The sequence below is a fragment of the Strix aluco genome, chromosome 4 (genome assembly GCF_031877795.1).
Source record: "Strix aluco isolate bStrAlu1 chromosome 4, bStrAlu1.hap1, whole genome shotgun sequence".
Taxonomy (NCBI): Eukaryota; Metazoa; Chordata; class Aves; order Strigiformes; family Strigidae; genus Strix; species Strix aluco.
Window position 1 is genome coordinate 45,328,753 of NC_133934.1, and position 16,537 is coordinate 45,345,289.

Genomic DNA, 16,537 nt, shown 5'->3' on the forward strand with positions numbered 1-16,537 from the left:
CTTGATTCTTATGATCGCCTCCTCGTCCCCTTTCCAAGTTTCTATTTCCGTCTTTAGTTTGTCCACAAGATGGCAATAACTTGCAGACAAAATGCTGAAACAGCCAGACAGCGATTTAAAACTGTCTCCCATCCTGAGCTTTTCCCTGTGCCCCCCCCCCTCCTCTTTTGTTTCAATATTTAATTGCATTTATTTCAGAATTACTAGGCAACCCACCCCCAGATGTGTAATTTAAAGGTGATGTGCTTGCTGTGAGATTTTCAGGATCTGCACAGCAGAGCACCATCATGTGATACTGGGATAAGGTGGAGTTCAGCTTTAAGGGGGAGTCTCCAGCCTTCCTCACCAATCTTTAGGATCTCAGCTGGAGGAATACTAGAGGATCCTTCCCCTTTCCCTACTCCTTCTCCATCCAGCCTCCTGAGCCAGCCCCTGAGCAGATTAAAGACGGGCAGAGCAGTTGCAAGGTGAGTTTCCCCTGCGGTTGCTTTCCCGTGACTGTGGGTGGTTGCATGCTGGTTGGGCTGGTGTTTGCTTGCTGTCTTAGGTGCAGATGATAAAATCCCAGGGAGGGGTAGGCTCCAGGTTGGACTTCTGAGTGGCTGGGAGAACCACTGGCTTCAGCTGGCAGCATTCTGTGCTTCCTTTTGAAGAGCTTGAATAGTTTTACACTGCATTTCCAGTCACCTCACAGCGTGTTATTTCACCCTTTCCGTCTGTTGGCACTAAACTTTTGACCAAAACCCTCCCGGAGCGTCGGAACAGTGTATGTGGTGGGGGAGACTGTGCAATCACCCGGAGAGGTCTGCAGAGCTGTGGGCTCTCCCCACCCAGCTCCAGCACCCAGGATGGGGAGGGATCTCCCTCCTGGCCTCGGAGTTGGTGGGGTAGGGGACAGGGAACAGTGCAGCTGTCGAGGAGATGCAACTTCATCTCCTCCTGATGCCTGGTCCTTTTTGGAGAGGTGGGCAGGGAGGAAGGACTCCTTGTCACTTGCCAGCAGTGCTGTGTTTCGGAGCTGCTCCCAGCCGTGCTCTCAGGTTGCTTCTCTGCTATTGGGAGAGGCAAGGGAAGAAGGACTAGTGGCATTTTCTGCGTTTGAGTTTGATATTTCATAAATAAGCAGGAGCAGAGCTTGGCTAAGGGTAAAGAAAAACTGAGAGCCTGAAACCTAGGCCATTTCATTGCTGGGTGAAGTTTGGTCCCAGCTGGTGAGAAAACTGCCCAGCTGTCTCCTTGCAGGACACAGCCCCTTGCCCACTCTGCTCCTGCCATTGTCCTGTCAAGTCCCAGGGCTGGACTGCCCACCTCGTGCTGTATGAGTGACAGTGGAGACCATGATTAAATCCAGACATTGATTTTTGGACTGGGGTAAAGTCATACTCCTGGAATTGAGGAGTCCTTGCTCTCTGCATCACCCACGCTCTTACCCTTTGGGTAAAGCACCTACTTCTGTCTCTGGCTGAAGCGACGTTTCAAGAGGCCCTGGGTGTGGGAGGTTTTTTGTTGGAGGTTAAAACAGATTTTGTGGACTAGGGAGACCAGTCCACAGCAGCAGGGCAGAGGCAGCAGGTCTCAGAGATAATGCTCAGGTGCATACCTAGCTAACTTGAAAATCAGAGTAGTCAGACCTCAGGCAGAGATGCCTTTTGTCCAAAATCACTGTTAACTTTGACAGTAAAATGCCACTCAGAGGCAAGCTACATCGCCTGTTGCAGTTTCATGTGGTGATTATGAAGAACTGGCAGAGCCAGCTGAGGTGAGCTCATGATGCCAGCGAGAAGACATGGTGTTGGCATGGTCATCCTTCAGCTGACCCTCAGGAAGACCTGCAAGCCCAGCCCTCGCATGCTGGCTCTGCCCCAGTGAGGATTCAGCCCCAGCTCTGGTCCCCAGCATGTGACTGGTTAAAGGGGTGTCTGCCACCAGTAAAAGAAAGACGATTCTGCTTTGGAGACTTCGATGGCACAGAGATTTATATCAAATATCATTTAAGACCAAAAGCTCACCCATTCAGGCTTACTTTTAATGAAGTACGTTTTAGTGGGCAATGTTTTTACAGCTTTTGTGATAAGTGCCATATGAAGCCGGGTTTGAAACCCACTTGTGTGAATTTTAAGCGGCATTACTTTCATTACCATAACCTAAGGTTAAGTGAGCAATAAATTTAGCTCATGGGGGAGTGGGCAGAGGGAAAGTTCCAGATTCAGTGCGGCTGCCACTAATGGCAAGTTGGAGTAAAGGTGTATCAGGTTATTTGATTACTTTCTCTCTTTCCTTTTCTTTTTCTTTTTTTTCCCCCCCTTCTGAACACATATGCCTGAGTTTCTCCGATTTTAAAATCCACGGCCTTGCAAAGGGGTGGTTATTTAGGCATGCCTATTTGTGTTGCATGGGTAAAGAAATTTTCTGCAGTGTTTAATTTTTGCTCTTTTTTGTCTTTCATCTCGTTCTTTTCTTTCTTTGCTGTACAGCTCTGCTAGCTGAGATTAAGGTGTTCAGAGTTCCTGATTTGCCTTTGACTCAGTGCCAGTGCTGCTGTGGGCACTCAGCTGCTCAACATCAAGTGTATGTATTAGGTAAAGAAGAATGCAGCAATTTTTGGAGTAATTTTTCCACCCCTCACATTGGTCGGATAGGGTTCCCCCCCCCATTATGCGATGGCTGGATAGAATTCCACTTAGAGCAGCTTGAGAAAGCAGAGCTTTGCAGATTAAACTTGTGAAAAGGCGATGTAAAACAGCAAGTAAAGGCTTCGCTGGTGGAAGACTGCAGCTGCTTCTCAGCTCCTCGTTTCGTGCGACTTGCGCCGGCTGGAAAGGGCCGGGCAGGGGTCTCGTCCCCCACCCGCAGAGCTGCGTTTTGATCCCGCCTTCCTTCTTTCCTTCCTTTTTTCCTCCCTTCCTTCCCTCCCGCGGCCCGCAGCCCCCGCTCCCGGCCCGCCGCCCGTCCTCCGGCGGGGGTTCCCCGGCCGCCGGGTCGGCAGCGCCCACCCGCGGGTTGAGCGGCGGCGCGGCGCGGAACCCACCCCCCCCCCGCCGCCGCGGGCAGGCGAGCCCGGGGCCGCTCCGCTCCCCCGCGGGACCGCGCCGGGGGGTGACGGGGCGGGCGCGGCGGCCGGGGGTGCCGGGCCCTGCTCCTTCCCTTCTCCGCAGGTGGTGCGAGCAGGATGCGGCCCCGAGGGGCGGGCGCGGCCCGGGGGCTCCGGGCGGTCTGACCTGCGGGAGCAGCCCGGCGGCGGCGGCGGCGGCTGTGCACGGCGGAGGGCGAGTTGGCTACGAGATGAATACTTCGGTTCTCGCCCCCCTGGGAAATGTTTCCGGCCACCTGAATTTTTCGGAGAACTCGCAGGTCTTGCAGTTTGAGGATGAGGATTGCCACGTGCCTTTGGCCATGGTCTTCACTTTGGCCTTGGCTTACGGGACTGTGATCATTCTGGGAGTCTCTGGGAATCTGGCCTTGATTGTCATAATTTTAAAACAAAAGGAGATGCGCAACGTTACCAACATCCTCATTGTCAACCTGTCCTTTTCTGATCTTCTAGTGACCATCATGTGTCTTCCCTTTACCTTTGTGTATACTTTAATGGACCACTGGATTTTTGGGGAGGCCATGTGCAAACTGAATCCTTTCGTGCAATGTGCCTCAATCACCGTCTCGGTCTTTTCTTTAGTCCTCATTGCTATCGAGCGCCATCAGCTGATCATCAATCCCCGTGGCTGGAGGCCGAACAACAGACATGCCTACATGGGGATTGCTGCCATATGGATTTTAGCCACAGCTTCCTCTTTGCCTTTCCTGATCTACCATGTGTTAACAGATGAACCCTTCAGAAACATAACATTTGATGAATACAAGGACAAATATGTGTGCTTGGACCTGTTCCCCTTGGACACTGCCAGGCTTTCTTATACGACGACGCTTTTGGTGATTCAGTACTTCGGACCACTTTGTTTTATATTTATTTGCTACTTGAAGGTAAGAGAGAATCCTCTTACGATATGTACTTCTTTCTGTCTGATGTTTGTTTATCCTTGCAAAGATGATGGTTGTAGGTTAAATTATCCCACGTGTTTCTCTGTTGAATTTCCTGCAGATATACATACGGTTAAAAAAAAGGAACAACATGATGGACAAGATGAGAGATAATAAGTACAGATCCTCTGAAACCAAAAGGATCAACATCATGCTGATCTCAATAGTGGTCGCATTTGCAGTTTGCTGGCTGCCTCTCACCATCTTCAATATCGTGTTTGATTGGAATCATGAAATTCTGCCTGTCACTACCTGCAGCCACAACCTGTTGTTCCTGATTTGCCACCTCACCGCCATGATCTCTACCTGTGTGAACCCCATCTTCTACGGGTTTCTCAATAAGAATTTCCAAAGGGACCTGCAGTTTTTATTTCATTTTTGTCATTTCCGCTCCCGCGAGGAGGATTATGAGACTATAGCCATGTCTACCATGCACACAGATGTTTCAAAAACCTCTTTAAGGCAGGCAAGCCCAGTGGCATTTAAAAAAATAAATAGTGATGATGATGACAAAATATAGAGAAGTAATAAAAATTCTACACCAAACTGCTGGAAGTGTGATCACAGGTGAAACGTGTCCAAGGACAAGCACAATTACATAACAAGTACAAAATGGGTAATGTTCATCTTCTTTTTCCAAGGAACTTCGATTGTTGTCACTTTGAAGTTATATGCTGTGTGGTTTTGCCCCTTTTAGTGCTTTAATGTTCGCAGCAGTTATATCTGAATCTTATTATAAGACATAGTTGGACCTGCTACTACCTATGGTTTTCATCATCTCCCTTTTGTTCTGTCTTCTTTGTACAGTCATGCGCTTTAGCACAATGATATATTTATTGATTTTTTTCAGAGAAGTAGTTTTCAGGAGCGTCCATCTAAGACCATTAGAAACAATATGAACCACAGGGAGGCTGTCACTACAGAGGGCACCCATCCCCGCATAAAATTAGGACATTCTGATTTGAAGAGTTCTTCTTCTTGTTGTTGTTCTTCTTTTTCAATCTGGCATTTGATCGATGTGAAAATACTGTAAAATCAGCATAGGCACACAGAAAATGATTCTGTGAAACCTGTAGAATATGTTAAATGGGGACATGCAGTTGCCTCATGCATAGAGGCAATTCAGTCTGTAATCACTTCGGTTCAAAGGCAGGATTAAGAGAGAAATTCTGTTCTCATTTATGAGAATAAAACCCTACAGTAATTCCACAGAGCACAATGGGCTAACTCTGATGTTTCACCACAGCAAATGAAAGCACAAATGGGCCTTCAGTCCCGACTGATTATAGCTGATTTTATTAATACAGGCTTTTTAATTTAAAAAACCCAAACCCTGTTTTCATCTGCCATCACTGACAGGAGTTAGTCTTGCTGGAATGAAACGTACCGCCTGTCCCAAGCCTATGAACCATGGAAATTCTCCTTGACGCCTATATCCAGAATCTGAAGGGAGATGGGACTGTTCACTGTCTGGACAAGGTGCAATTCCATCCTTGCAGGTGACAGTGAAAACCAGGTGTGGTATTAGAAAAATGAGCTTTAGCTACCTGAGTCTTTTCATAATAATTAGTTCTGATCTATATAAATTATGTATAGCCTCATACTATTCTGTGTTCAGATGCAATGGCATAAACCTGGATTATCTCCAAGACAATAGATGGTTTAATCAAGAACTGCAAAATTTAAAAGGAGGATATGAATGTAGGATGGGGGTAATTGGTATGTTTAGCTTCCAAATTCACAGTTTTCACAGTTGGTTGAAGTGCGGAAATATTTGCCAAATATCACAATAGAGCTCTGTGTGTTATTGCTTAAAATATATATATCCTCTAATTACACAAAATATACATGACTAGATCCCCAGCTGAGGGAAACCCACATAAGTTGACTGCTGTAAATGAAACTACAACAATATCAGCCAGCTGAGGTTCTGTGTCACACAGTGTACTTTGCTGTATAGTCAATGCCTTTTTGAATAATCAGCTTTTAAAAACACAATGTAGACCCTACTTTCTTTTAGCAAGGTCACTTTAAACCATTCTGGCAGAGAAGAGGGTCTTAAAAATGGATATAAATGTAAATGTAGCATCAATGGAAATCTGACCTGATACCTTTCTGAGCAAAAAGATCTCAGGATGTGATGGTGAATTTAATATGCTCTAAATCTGACATGGATAAATGCCTAAGAAATTAAAATTATTTGGTTTGCCAGTATTTAAAATTCAAAAACTGTGCCTTGTGTTGTCTTATAAATAGTGTAGAATATTAAAGTAGCAATGTGTTCTTGTGCATTATAATTCCATGTATTTCTCTACTGGCAGATAATTTAATTAAAAAGGAGTTTTCTGTGGTTGAGAACAGAGAGGGAATGTAGAAAATTAATTATAAGACAGAATTTTCTTTCAGAGCTTTGCCCTTTTGTATTTTATGAGAATTCCCTTTTCTTTGTGGTTCTCTGTGGAGCATGTTGCTAATAATTTGACAAGAGTCTCCTGAAATTATTCCCCTGCCACTTTACGATAATTTTCATGTGCTAAGGGGTGTGTATTTCCCCAAAGAGATAAAATGTAGAAAACCAGCCGTGTTTCTCTATTAATGTCACAGTGGGTTTTTCCCATTAGAAAAAAAAAAAAAATCACAGTGAATTTTATGTTTTTTCCCATTTTTGAAGAAAGCACTTTCATCCAATCCAGTGGAAGAAGAAAACAGAACTATTTGAGAAGGTTTCCAGTTAGTTTGCTGGAAATTTTTGGTCAGGCTGAATTAAGTGTTTTTACAGTGTAGGTGTTGGAGCAACTCTAGAGGAACCTGCAGGTGCACAGAAGCCTAAAACTAGTGTGTCCTAAGATTCAGAGGTCTCCAGTGGGATAGCAACATATTTCCTCCTATGTCAACCTTTCTCCTGCTTGAGGTACAGTCTCAAATCATACAGCCCATCTGATACTGTCTCATACTGTCTCCAGAATGCGTGTCAGGTGCTTTTTGCCTGCCAACACCTGATAAACAAGGTGAAGTGTAAGTAGGAGCATTCCTTCGGCTCATCCGTGTTAAGCTCAGGAGCCATTTTTCCTCTGCACTGCTGTCCTAGGATCAGGCTTCTCTTATATGTTTCCTCACTTCCCTGCAAGAAGCCTTTCTGAGCCTCTGCTAAGGACACAGGCTAGCACATCGTCATACAAACAGCACAGGGGATGCTGCCTGAAACGACAGTGGAAATGAACACAGTGTAAAGAGTGTTCAGCAGGAAAATGCATTTGGAGAATTTCAGAAGCAAAATCATTGCTCTTCTGAAGAATTTGAGGACAAAGATAAAAGTAGTCTCTCCGAGGTGCTGACCTGACATCTGCAGGGCATAGATGACATCTACTGAGAGCAGTATTTTTGTCTTTGGTTTCATGGCTTGACACTGGTGTCCTCAAAAGCCACTGGAGACTTTCCCTTCCCGATGCCTGGCTACACCACTAATCCTCTTTTCCACTTTCAGAGCTCCAGCATGGCTTCTCATCCTCTATATACTAAATTTTTTTACAGGTTATGCTGTTGGGTTTCATGTTTCTCTATCATTTCTCAGTCATTCTGGTTTGATATTTGTTCCTCCTATGTGCTGTTTTGTCAAACTCCCCACACTTCAGCACATGCTAATTTCTGTCTCAAAAGACTGAAGATCCCTCTTATTCTTTCAGACTGGTAGAAAAGTTTTACTGACAGAAAAACAGAACAGTGAAGGATCCATAATGTATCTTACTATTTATGTGCAATACATTTCATGTCAAATCTACAGCCTTAAATGACAAATGTAACTATTTAATAGCCTTAAATGACAACTATTTAATAAACATTAATATCTGCTTCATTTGTCAGTTATTTTATCATCTTAAACTTCACTTTTATCTACCACAGACATTTAAAGGTTCTGCATAATCTAAATACACCAGTGTCTTCGTATGTCACCTTAGTAAATACTTTTGTATTCCCATATTGCTTTTTTCCACATATCTCTTGGTTGTGTCATTGTCACTAGATACGGTAATCCACAACTTTCACATCTTCGTTCAAAAAAAGGGGTAATAATAAAGGACCCAATTAATTGACAATAATACCTGCTTTTGGTAGGCTAGGAAAAAGCTGGCTATTAGAAAAACCCACAACCCATATCCCTCCCGTTTTTTTCCACCTCATAAAAAAGTCAGATTTAAACCAGGAAAAGGAATTAACATGACAGGACCCCCCAGGTCACTTGAGCTGATGCTGACTGCATGTCATCACTGATGAAGGTGTGAAGGGCTAAGGGTTCATATAGTCTGACTCTGCTGTCTTGCAGTACAGTACCAGCTATTACTCATGGATCCTGAAAGCAAAAGTTGATACCGATTTATATTCAGACTGTAAATCAGCATATGTTTAAATCCAGACCTGTTCATCAAATTCTGATTCTGACCTCAGGAAAATGTTCTGGGATCAATGAAACTGGAGAATTTGCTTAAAGTTAATCATTTGCCTAAGCACTCTACCGAATGAAAGTGCAGTGCTGGCTGGCAGCTCACACTCTTTCCTAAAAATCAGATTTTGGATTTCAGCTTATTATAGAAATAAATTAATGGCATACAGTTTTTCTCTGGACTTTTTCTGGAGTCCAGTGTCTGGCTTTGGTTCAGACCTAGTCCTAATTCCTTGGATCAAAGAATTTACCAAACCAGTGCATAGGGAATGAAGACAATAAGGAAACTATTTTTCTGTTCTTATTTTTAAAGCGTACAGAATAGTGGGAAACATAAGCTTAAACAATACCTCTGTCTGCAACAGATTTAATTAATTCAGATCAGTAGAAAGGATAGATAATACTTACAACCAAATGTTAAGTTTTGTTGACAGCAGGATATTTACAACTCCAAGCTCTACCATGTCCTCTTCATTCCTGTGTTATTTAATATGTAGTATCATCTGCCTCCCTGAGTCATTACTAAATGCCCAAGTCATTGCTAAAGTTGATGTGAAAGAAATTTTTCTTCTTCTGTGTTTTTCAGAATTTTAAATGTTTGAGCATTACATGTAAGAGAAGAAAATAGGACCAGCTTTAGTCTCTTACACTTTAATTAACCTGTGGCCAGAAATAACTTCTATTCAGTATTTCTGCCCAAGCAAAACAGTGTTAATGGTCCAACTGAAGTTGGCGTTTCAAAGATTAAGGAGAGCATTCACAAAGACTAACTTCATCTGGAGGATAGCAGTTTTCCTAGCCTCCTCCAGTGGCAACCCAAGGGCACTCACACCTGCCCTACTCTAGGTGCTGCGCATCTACCAAAATGTCTTTCTCTCCATTATTGATACAAGCTACTAAGGGACAGCCAGCTTCCAGGGCCAGCACTAGGCCTGATGACTACTGCCTCCCTTCCTCCATCTTCCATGGTGCTCCTGCTGTCACTTCTTGCTCTTGGCAGCTGGATTCTGAGGAAGTCACAGGAATTTGTACTCAGGACAGTGCTTTAAACTGTTTCTTCTGTTAAAATTATCTTCCAGCAAGTTTCTGTTTGGCAAGTTTCTCAAAATTTGCACTCCACGGAAGTACATAATTTACAAAGGCTATGTAGGAATTATGTCCATACAGAACATTCAGCTCATTGCAACAAAACTGACAGCACACAGTGTTGTGTTTTTCAAGGATCTGGGGTGATGATCTTGTTTTCTGACACAGATCAGGCTTAGTTGCATTAAATTAGCATTGGATGCAAATGGGCTAGAGATTGCTACACAGGAGAGGCTCTGCATGGTTAACTAGCCACAAATTATGCAAAATTTCAGATATACAGAATTTGGAAAAGAGCAAAAAAGCAGAAGATCTAGATGAAGCCTTGATGCATTCTGTCAGATATAAATAAAAAGACTCAAAGGGAGACTCAGACGTTTATTTATTTTGGGGGCCAACAGACTGAAACATAAATGTTTTTTTGAGCAAAGTGGTGGTCAAAAAAGGATGTGTGATAAATAGGTTCTGTTTTCAGAAAAGGGATATGGATCTTTACAAATTACTCTGAAAATGTATTTTATGATTCTTCACCTTAGATTAATCTAGATGTCTTTTTGAGACGAAGGAAACAAAATGTTTTTGGCACAACTGAAAAATAACAGCTTTTTATTGCACCCACCCACTGCACATGAGTCCATTTGCTTTCACTTCTGCACAACACAGAGAACGTTTGTTCATGGCCGGAGTAGCAACCTGATCAGCAAAGCTCTCCTTGTCTTTCTTGGTTTGTGTTCACACTGATACTGTGCTGGTGTTTTTCACTTTGCAATCTTTTTTTTTTTTCCCCGCACAAGCTATGACATTTTTATTATGCTATTTATATTGTTTCTAAATAAAAGCTCTCTGTGAAAAGATGTTCTTGAAAGATCCTATTCAATGTGTTCTTGAACATATGGGTGAAAGGCCGTACAGGATTTGTAGAAATGTGACTGGCAATGTGATGATGTTTCAGGGGGTAGAGATGTAGGAAATACATTTGTTGCATACTGTTATTCAGCCCTTTTCATTTCAAGCTTTTGTTATAATTTTAATTCATGTAATCTAAACGTTAGCTAAGTCTATGTATCTAGTGTTCCCTCACGGTGACCAGCCTCCAGAGACATCCAGCTAGTAGGAGACACTGGGTAACACAACTTGTTTCCTTGCCTATGGCCTTCATGATTGCCTATAAGCTTCTCATTGCTTGTAATATATTTGAAGATATATACAGAAAACTGCTCACTTCTTTCTCTTTAAGACTAGAAGATGTATGTTTAAAAGATTTAATGGATAGGACTGGATTATCTTTTCGGATTTTTTCCCATTATTAGTATGTCTGTAATGATTGAGGCTCTTCAATTAAGCCTTGATTTATTATCATTTTGGGCACAGGGGTAGTCCCCTGGATGTCAGTCACCATGTTCTTGTGCTTATAATTAGACAGGTGCTAAAGTAAGAGCCTTAAATCCTGACCTAAAACACTACAAGGTTAATGGAAAGCCTCCCATTGACTTCAATGAGCTTTGGGTAAGGTCCTTGTTTCAAGTGACACAAAGGTGCAATACACATCTGAATATCTGCTTTCTAGAGAGGGCAGCAGGCCATAAAAAGTGACATTTTTCTATCTGTGTGGACTCAGCAGATACAACTCCACAGTCATCCATGTCAGTCCGAGAGACATACCAAACAGTCATCTTCAGCTGGTGCTTACAGTAAGGTTAACCTATTGGGTTCTTCTCTTGAGTTTTACTCTGACGTATTTGCTTGACATAATTACAAGTTAAACGTGTCTGCCAGGTTGTCTGGCTTACTGATTTAAACCAATTTGCTTCACAGAAAATTGAAGAGGGCACTAGCAATTCTGAATGTAGTTTTGGTTCTTGACAGATATACATATTTATAGATTTTCACTACTAAAAGTGTGGGCTTTATTATCATTACTACTGCTTTTTTCACTTTGTCAAAAAAAATTATCACTAACAGCCTGACAGCATAGTTTACATTTAAAATTCACTCCAGGCAGTAAGGAATCTCTGCAAGAAAGGCTGTGGATTTACCTGGTAATGGTGCTCCTACAGCAGGAGCATCAGCAATCATGAATAAAACCGCTGCAAATAGCTGCTTACAAAAGGCTATCTTCAGAATTAGGTAAGGGCACCTTTACGTCACCATATAAAAACTTGAAATCAAATACTTATTTTTTTTGTGGTGGAAATTAAGAATTCAGATAACCCAGTGACTTCATGAAATTATAAAGCCTGAGCTTGGTCTCACTCATATTAGTTCAATATGACTGCAGTAACATCTCTGACATTGTTCAGAAGATTATGGTGTTGGTGAGGCACGTAAATGAGATCAGTCTGTGAAGGCTGTCAGACTGGTATTTTAGGCCCATGGATTTTATATTACCTAGGATCAGCATATCATACTGAATATTTAACCCTGCTGTTCCTTATGTGCCTTGGCTGCCTTTCTCCCTTCCTTTCCTTGGCTTTTGAATTCCTTGATAATTTTCACTCAGACCTGACAGATTTGCCAAAGCTTTTTGAGGGTGTGGAATGTTATTGGATAAGGTGAGTACCTGTTCTTTAAATAAATTTGTTTTTTTTAAGCAGGACATACATGTTATAGGTGTTATCGTCTGAAGTTTTATATGCTACGCAGTAAAATGTAGATATACATGTTTAATATCACTTAAACATTTTAAAATGCTGACTTTAAGCGAATTGTATATATTTATAAAAAAGCCCTAAACGTTTAGCAGTTCTTATGTTTGGGGCATGTTTCTGGAAGGAACAAACCAAGCTGCACCAGCTGTGCAGCTGGTGTTGGCAACAGGGTTTTGATTTCTGTGACCATGGGACCCTGTCTGAGGATCAGCATCTGCTTGGGAGAGATGGGATCCACCTCACTATGTGAGGCAAAGGTATCTCTGCCAGCAGAATGACTGATCTGGTAAGAAGGTCTTTAAACTGGGAGTGATGTGAGATGAAGACTATTACCAGCAGCCTGCGAGGGAGTGATGGACAGGGCTGACAAGCAAAGGACCTGGGGTGGTGTGAATGAGGGCAAAGACAAAACCAGCAAAATATAAGTTAAATGGGGTCAGCTCGAGCATTTGCAGGTAAGCAAGGAAGTGACTACAAGACAGCAATTTGGGGAAAATCCCCAGATACTTTCTGGGAAATCGACATGCTGGAGTGCCTCTCTGAAGTGCCTGTACACTAACGTGTGCAGCATGGGAAATAAATGTGAGTAAGTAGAGATCTGTGTGTGATTGCAGAGCTATGGTCTTGTTGGGATCATGGCAATGTGGTGGCATGGCTCCCATGACTGTAATGTTGCAATGGAGGGATACAGGCCCTTTAAGAAGAACAGGACAGGAAGACAAGGAGGTGAAGTTGCCCTTTATGTGAGAGAGCAGTTGGAGTGCATGGAGCTCTTCTGAAGATGCATGAGGAGCCAACTGAGAACTTATGGGTGAGGATTAAAGAACAAACTAGTATGGGTGACACTGTAGTGGATGTCTGCTACAGGCTGCTTGATCAGGGAAACAGTAGATGAGACCTTCTACAGATGGCTAGAAGAAGCCTCATATTCACAGGCCCTGATCTTCATGGTGGAGTTTAACCACCCTGATACCTGCATAAGCAATCTAGGAGGTTCCTGGAGAGCATTTATGACAATAAATGGAGAGCATCCTGACACAAGTGATAGAGGAGCCAATGAGAAGACATGCTCTGCTGGACCTCATACTTGCAAATGAGGAAGACCTTGTCAGGGATGTGAATATCAAAGGTAGTTTTGGCTGCAGTGATGGTAGAGTTCAGAATCCTAAAAGGAGAGAGCAGGGCCAAAAGCAAGATCACAACCCTGGACTTCAGGAGAGCAGACTTTGGCATCTTCAGGGATCTGCCTGAAAGAGTTGCCTAGGTTAAGGCCCTGGAGGGAAGAGGGGGCCAGGCAAGTTGGTTGATATTCAAGGTTCATCTCTTCCAAGCTCGAGAACAGTCCATTCCAATGAGCAGGAAGTCAAGCAGAGATGTCAGGAGGCCTGTGCAGATGAACAAGGAGCTCCTGAGAAAACTCAAACATTAAGAAGTAAGTATACAGAAGTGGGAAGAAGTGACAGGTAACATGAGAGGAATACAGAGACACTCCTTGAGCAGGCAATGGGGGGTTAGGAAAGCCAAAGCCCAACTGGAGCTGAGTCTGGTGAGGGAAAAGGCAACAAGAAAGGCAACAAGAAAGACAGCAGGAAGGGCCTCTGTAAGTAAATAAGCAGCAAAAGGAAGACTAGGGAATATGCGGGTCTGCTGCTAAATGGGGCAGAGGCCAGGGACACAGGACATTGAAAAGGTTGAGGTACTGAATGCTTTCTTCCCTCAGTCTGTACTAGTATGACCAGCCTTCAGAAATCCCAGGACCTGGAGAACAGGGGGAAAGGCTGGAGCAAGGAAGGCATATCCTTGGTGGAAGAGGATCAGGTCAGAGAATACTTAAGCAAACTGGTCATAAATAAGTCCATTGGCCCTGGTGGGATGCAGCCTTACCTCATAATGATTGAACAACTAATCCTGGAAACCATTTCCAGGCTCATGAAGGACAGGAAGGTGATCAGAAGTAGTCAGCATCAAAGTTACTTCCCCCCTCAAAGGGGAAGTCATGCTTAACAAACCTGATAACCTTCTATGATGAAGGTTATCTTACCAAGCTATCTACTGGCTTTGTGGATGAGGGGAGAGCATTAGATATTGTCTACCTTGACTTCAGTAAACTGGTTGACACTGAATCACATAACATGCTTATAGAGAAGCTGCAGGATAAACAGGCGGTAAGGTGGATTGAAAACTGGATGAACGGTCAGGCCCAGAGGGTGGTGATCAGTGGCTCTTTTCAGCAGTGCCCAATGACAGGACCAGAGGCAATGCACCTGAAATACAGGAGGTTCCCTCTGAACATCAGTAAACACTTTTTTATTGTGAGAGTGACTAAGCACTGACACAGGTTGCCCAGAGAGGTTGTGGTCTCCATCTCTGGAGATATTCAAAACCCATCTGAACATGGTCCTGGGCAACTGACTCTAGGTGGCTCTACTTGAGCCGGGGGGTTTGACTAGATGACCTCCAGAAGACTCTTCTAACCTCAACCATTCTGTGATACTGTGAATGACAACATCAGAAATTTATCCACAGAACAGAGATCCTTCTCTCTTCAAGTAAAGCTCTCAGAGAAGCTGGTTTTATCTCCAAGCTATGAATTATTATGTGTTTTTAAAACATACCTATTTGCAATCATATTTACTATGCTGTAGTTACTGTTAGCTTTCCATTTATTTTACTCCAGTGTTATAAGAGAGAGAATGTTCTCAAATGTCAATTCTTCAGGCATCTTGAAAAACACAATCTGATTTCACTAATCTCTTAAAAGACACTGCATTCTGAAAAAGCCTTTTTACTTACTTTGTAAATGTTTCAACACTAACACATTAAGTGATGTATTGCTTTTACTAATCCATTAAGCAAGATCCAAGTAACCTTTCATACAGAAGTGCTGCCACTTACTTCACTCTTATGTCCAAATTTGGTATAATATATTCTTAGGTAGACCTGTTAAACTATATTTGATTTATATATGCACTGTTAGAAAAGCACTAAATATAAGAGTAACTTGGTACAGTTGTGCCCTTACAAGTTTGAGGAAGATTGGGAGCTATGCAGGTAAAAGCATTTTTATCATAGCCTGAGTAAGAAAAGAATAGGAAAGTCACTCTTGCCTGCTACGTTTGGCAGCAGCCATCTGGCCAGCATTATCTGGGCAATGAGTACGCTCTTTTGTCTGAGCCAGGCAGGGCAACATGGGAAGGAGGACCATGGGGTCCAGGAATTACGGACCACAACCAAGAGTTGTGGTATTGCAGTGTTAGTCTGCATGGGAGTATGAGAGGAGAGCTGAGGCAAATTTGGTGGGCCGAGGTACAGATACAGGGCATAGAGACATGGAATCCAAATCTTATTAATTTTATTTACAGTAACTTGTGGTAGGAAATGTATGATAATTGTCAGTTTCTAGGCCAAGCTACAGTATATATGTTTGTCAAAGTTTGTGTTTGGGGCATTTTTTTTTTTTTTTTTTTTATAAATAAAGCTCGCAATTATTTGAATAATAAGATCCGGTTTAGCATGGTTCCTATGTTAGAGAGAGATCTTGTCAGTGAAGGTGCTGACAGTACAAATTATTCTTTTTCAACAGAATTATTCAATAGAATTATTCTATTTCAACTCTAAAGCCAGCTGAATTTGAAAGAGTTCTGATTGCTCTAATATACTTTGCTTACTTGGTATAATTATTTTTTTTTTAAAAAGCTACAGATGAAGAAGTGTTTCTGATGAATATATATGCAATACTACTAGCTGCATAATAAAGACAAGTGTTATTCATACATTTTTACTAAAAATTTGTGCTAGCCCTGTCACACTGGATATTGCCATTCGATTTCTCTCATGCTTTTCTTAGAAATGTGACACTGTTTGTCCAATGACTATGATTGCAGCTAGGCAAAAAAAAAAATGAGCCAAACAAAACCTCTCTGCTCAGAAGGTATATTTTTATATCTCTTAAACTCTCCCCCCTCTCCATCAAACACCTCTCCAACTTGTGTTTTTAGTTCTGGGTAGCAGAGAGAGAGTTCTGATGACTTTAAAAAACTCACTGAAGGCCTCTGCCGATACTGACCCAATCTGAAAGCTATGCTGATTTTTCAGTACTCTCTGAAAAAGGATGCCTGCTAGCAGGAGTATTTAATTAGACCTCGAACTACTCTGTTACTGTGCCCTAATAGTTAACCGATATTCAAGAGCAGATAGGGCTGCTTTAATTAGACAGAAACTGAGATAAACATAGATTTAGAAATATCTTATATATGGTACTGTTTCCAGAACAACAGGAAACGTATTGTAAGACAAGTTCAAAGTGAGTGTGGGTTTAAGAAGCTCTATG

General features: G+C 42.5%; 1 protein-coding gene across 1 annotated transcript; it reads left to right on the plus strand.

Moving 5' to 3' along the window:
• The first annotated feature begins 3,282 nt into the window (after nt 1-3,282).
• Nucleotides 3,283-4,555, plus strand: NPY1R (neuropeptide Y receptor Y1). The gene is made up of 2 exons (XM_074821409.1): nt 3,283-3,978; nt 4,097-4,555. Exons 1-2 carry the CDS (start codon nt 3,283-3,285, stop codon nt 4,553-4,555), a joined length of 1,155 nt encoding a protein of 384 aa, XP_074677510.1.
• Nucleotides 4,556-16,537: the final 11,982 nt, after the last annotated feature.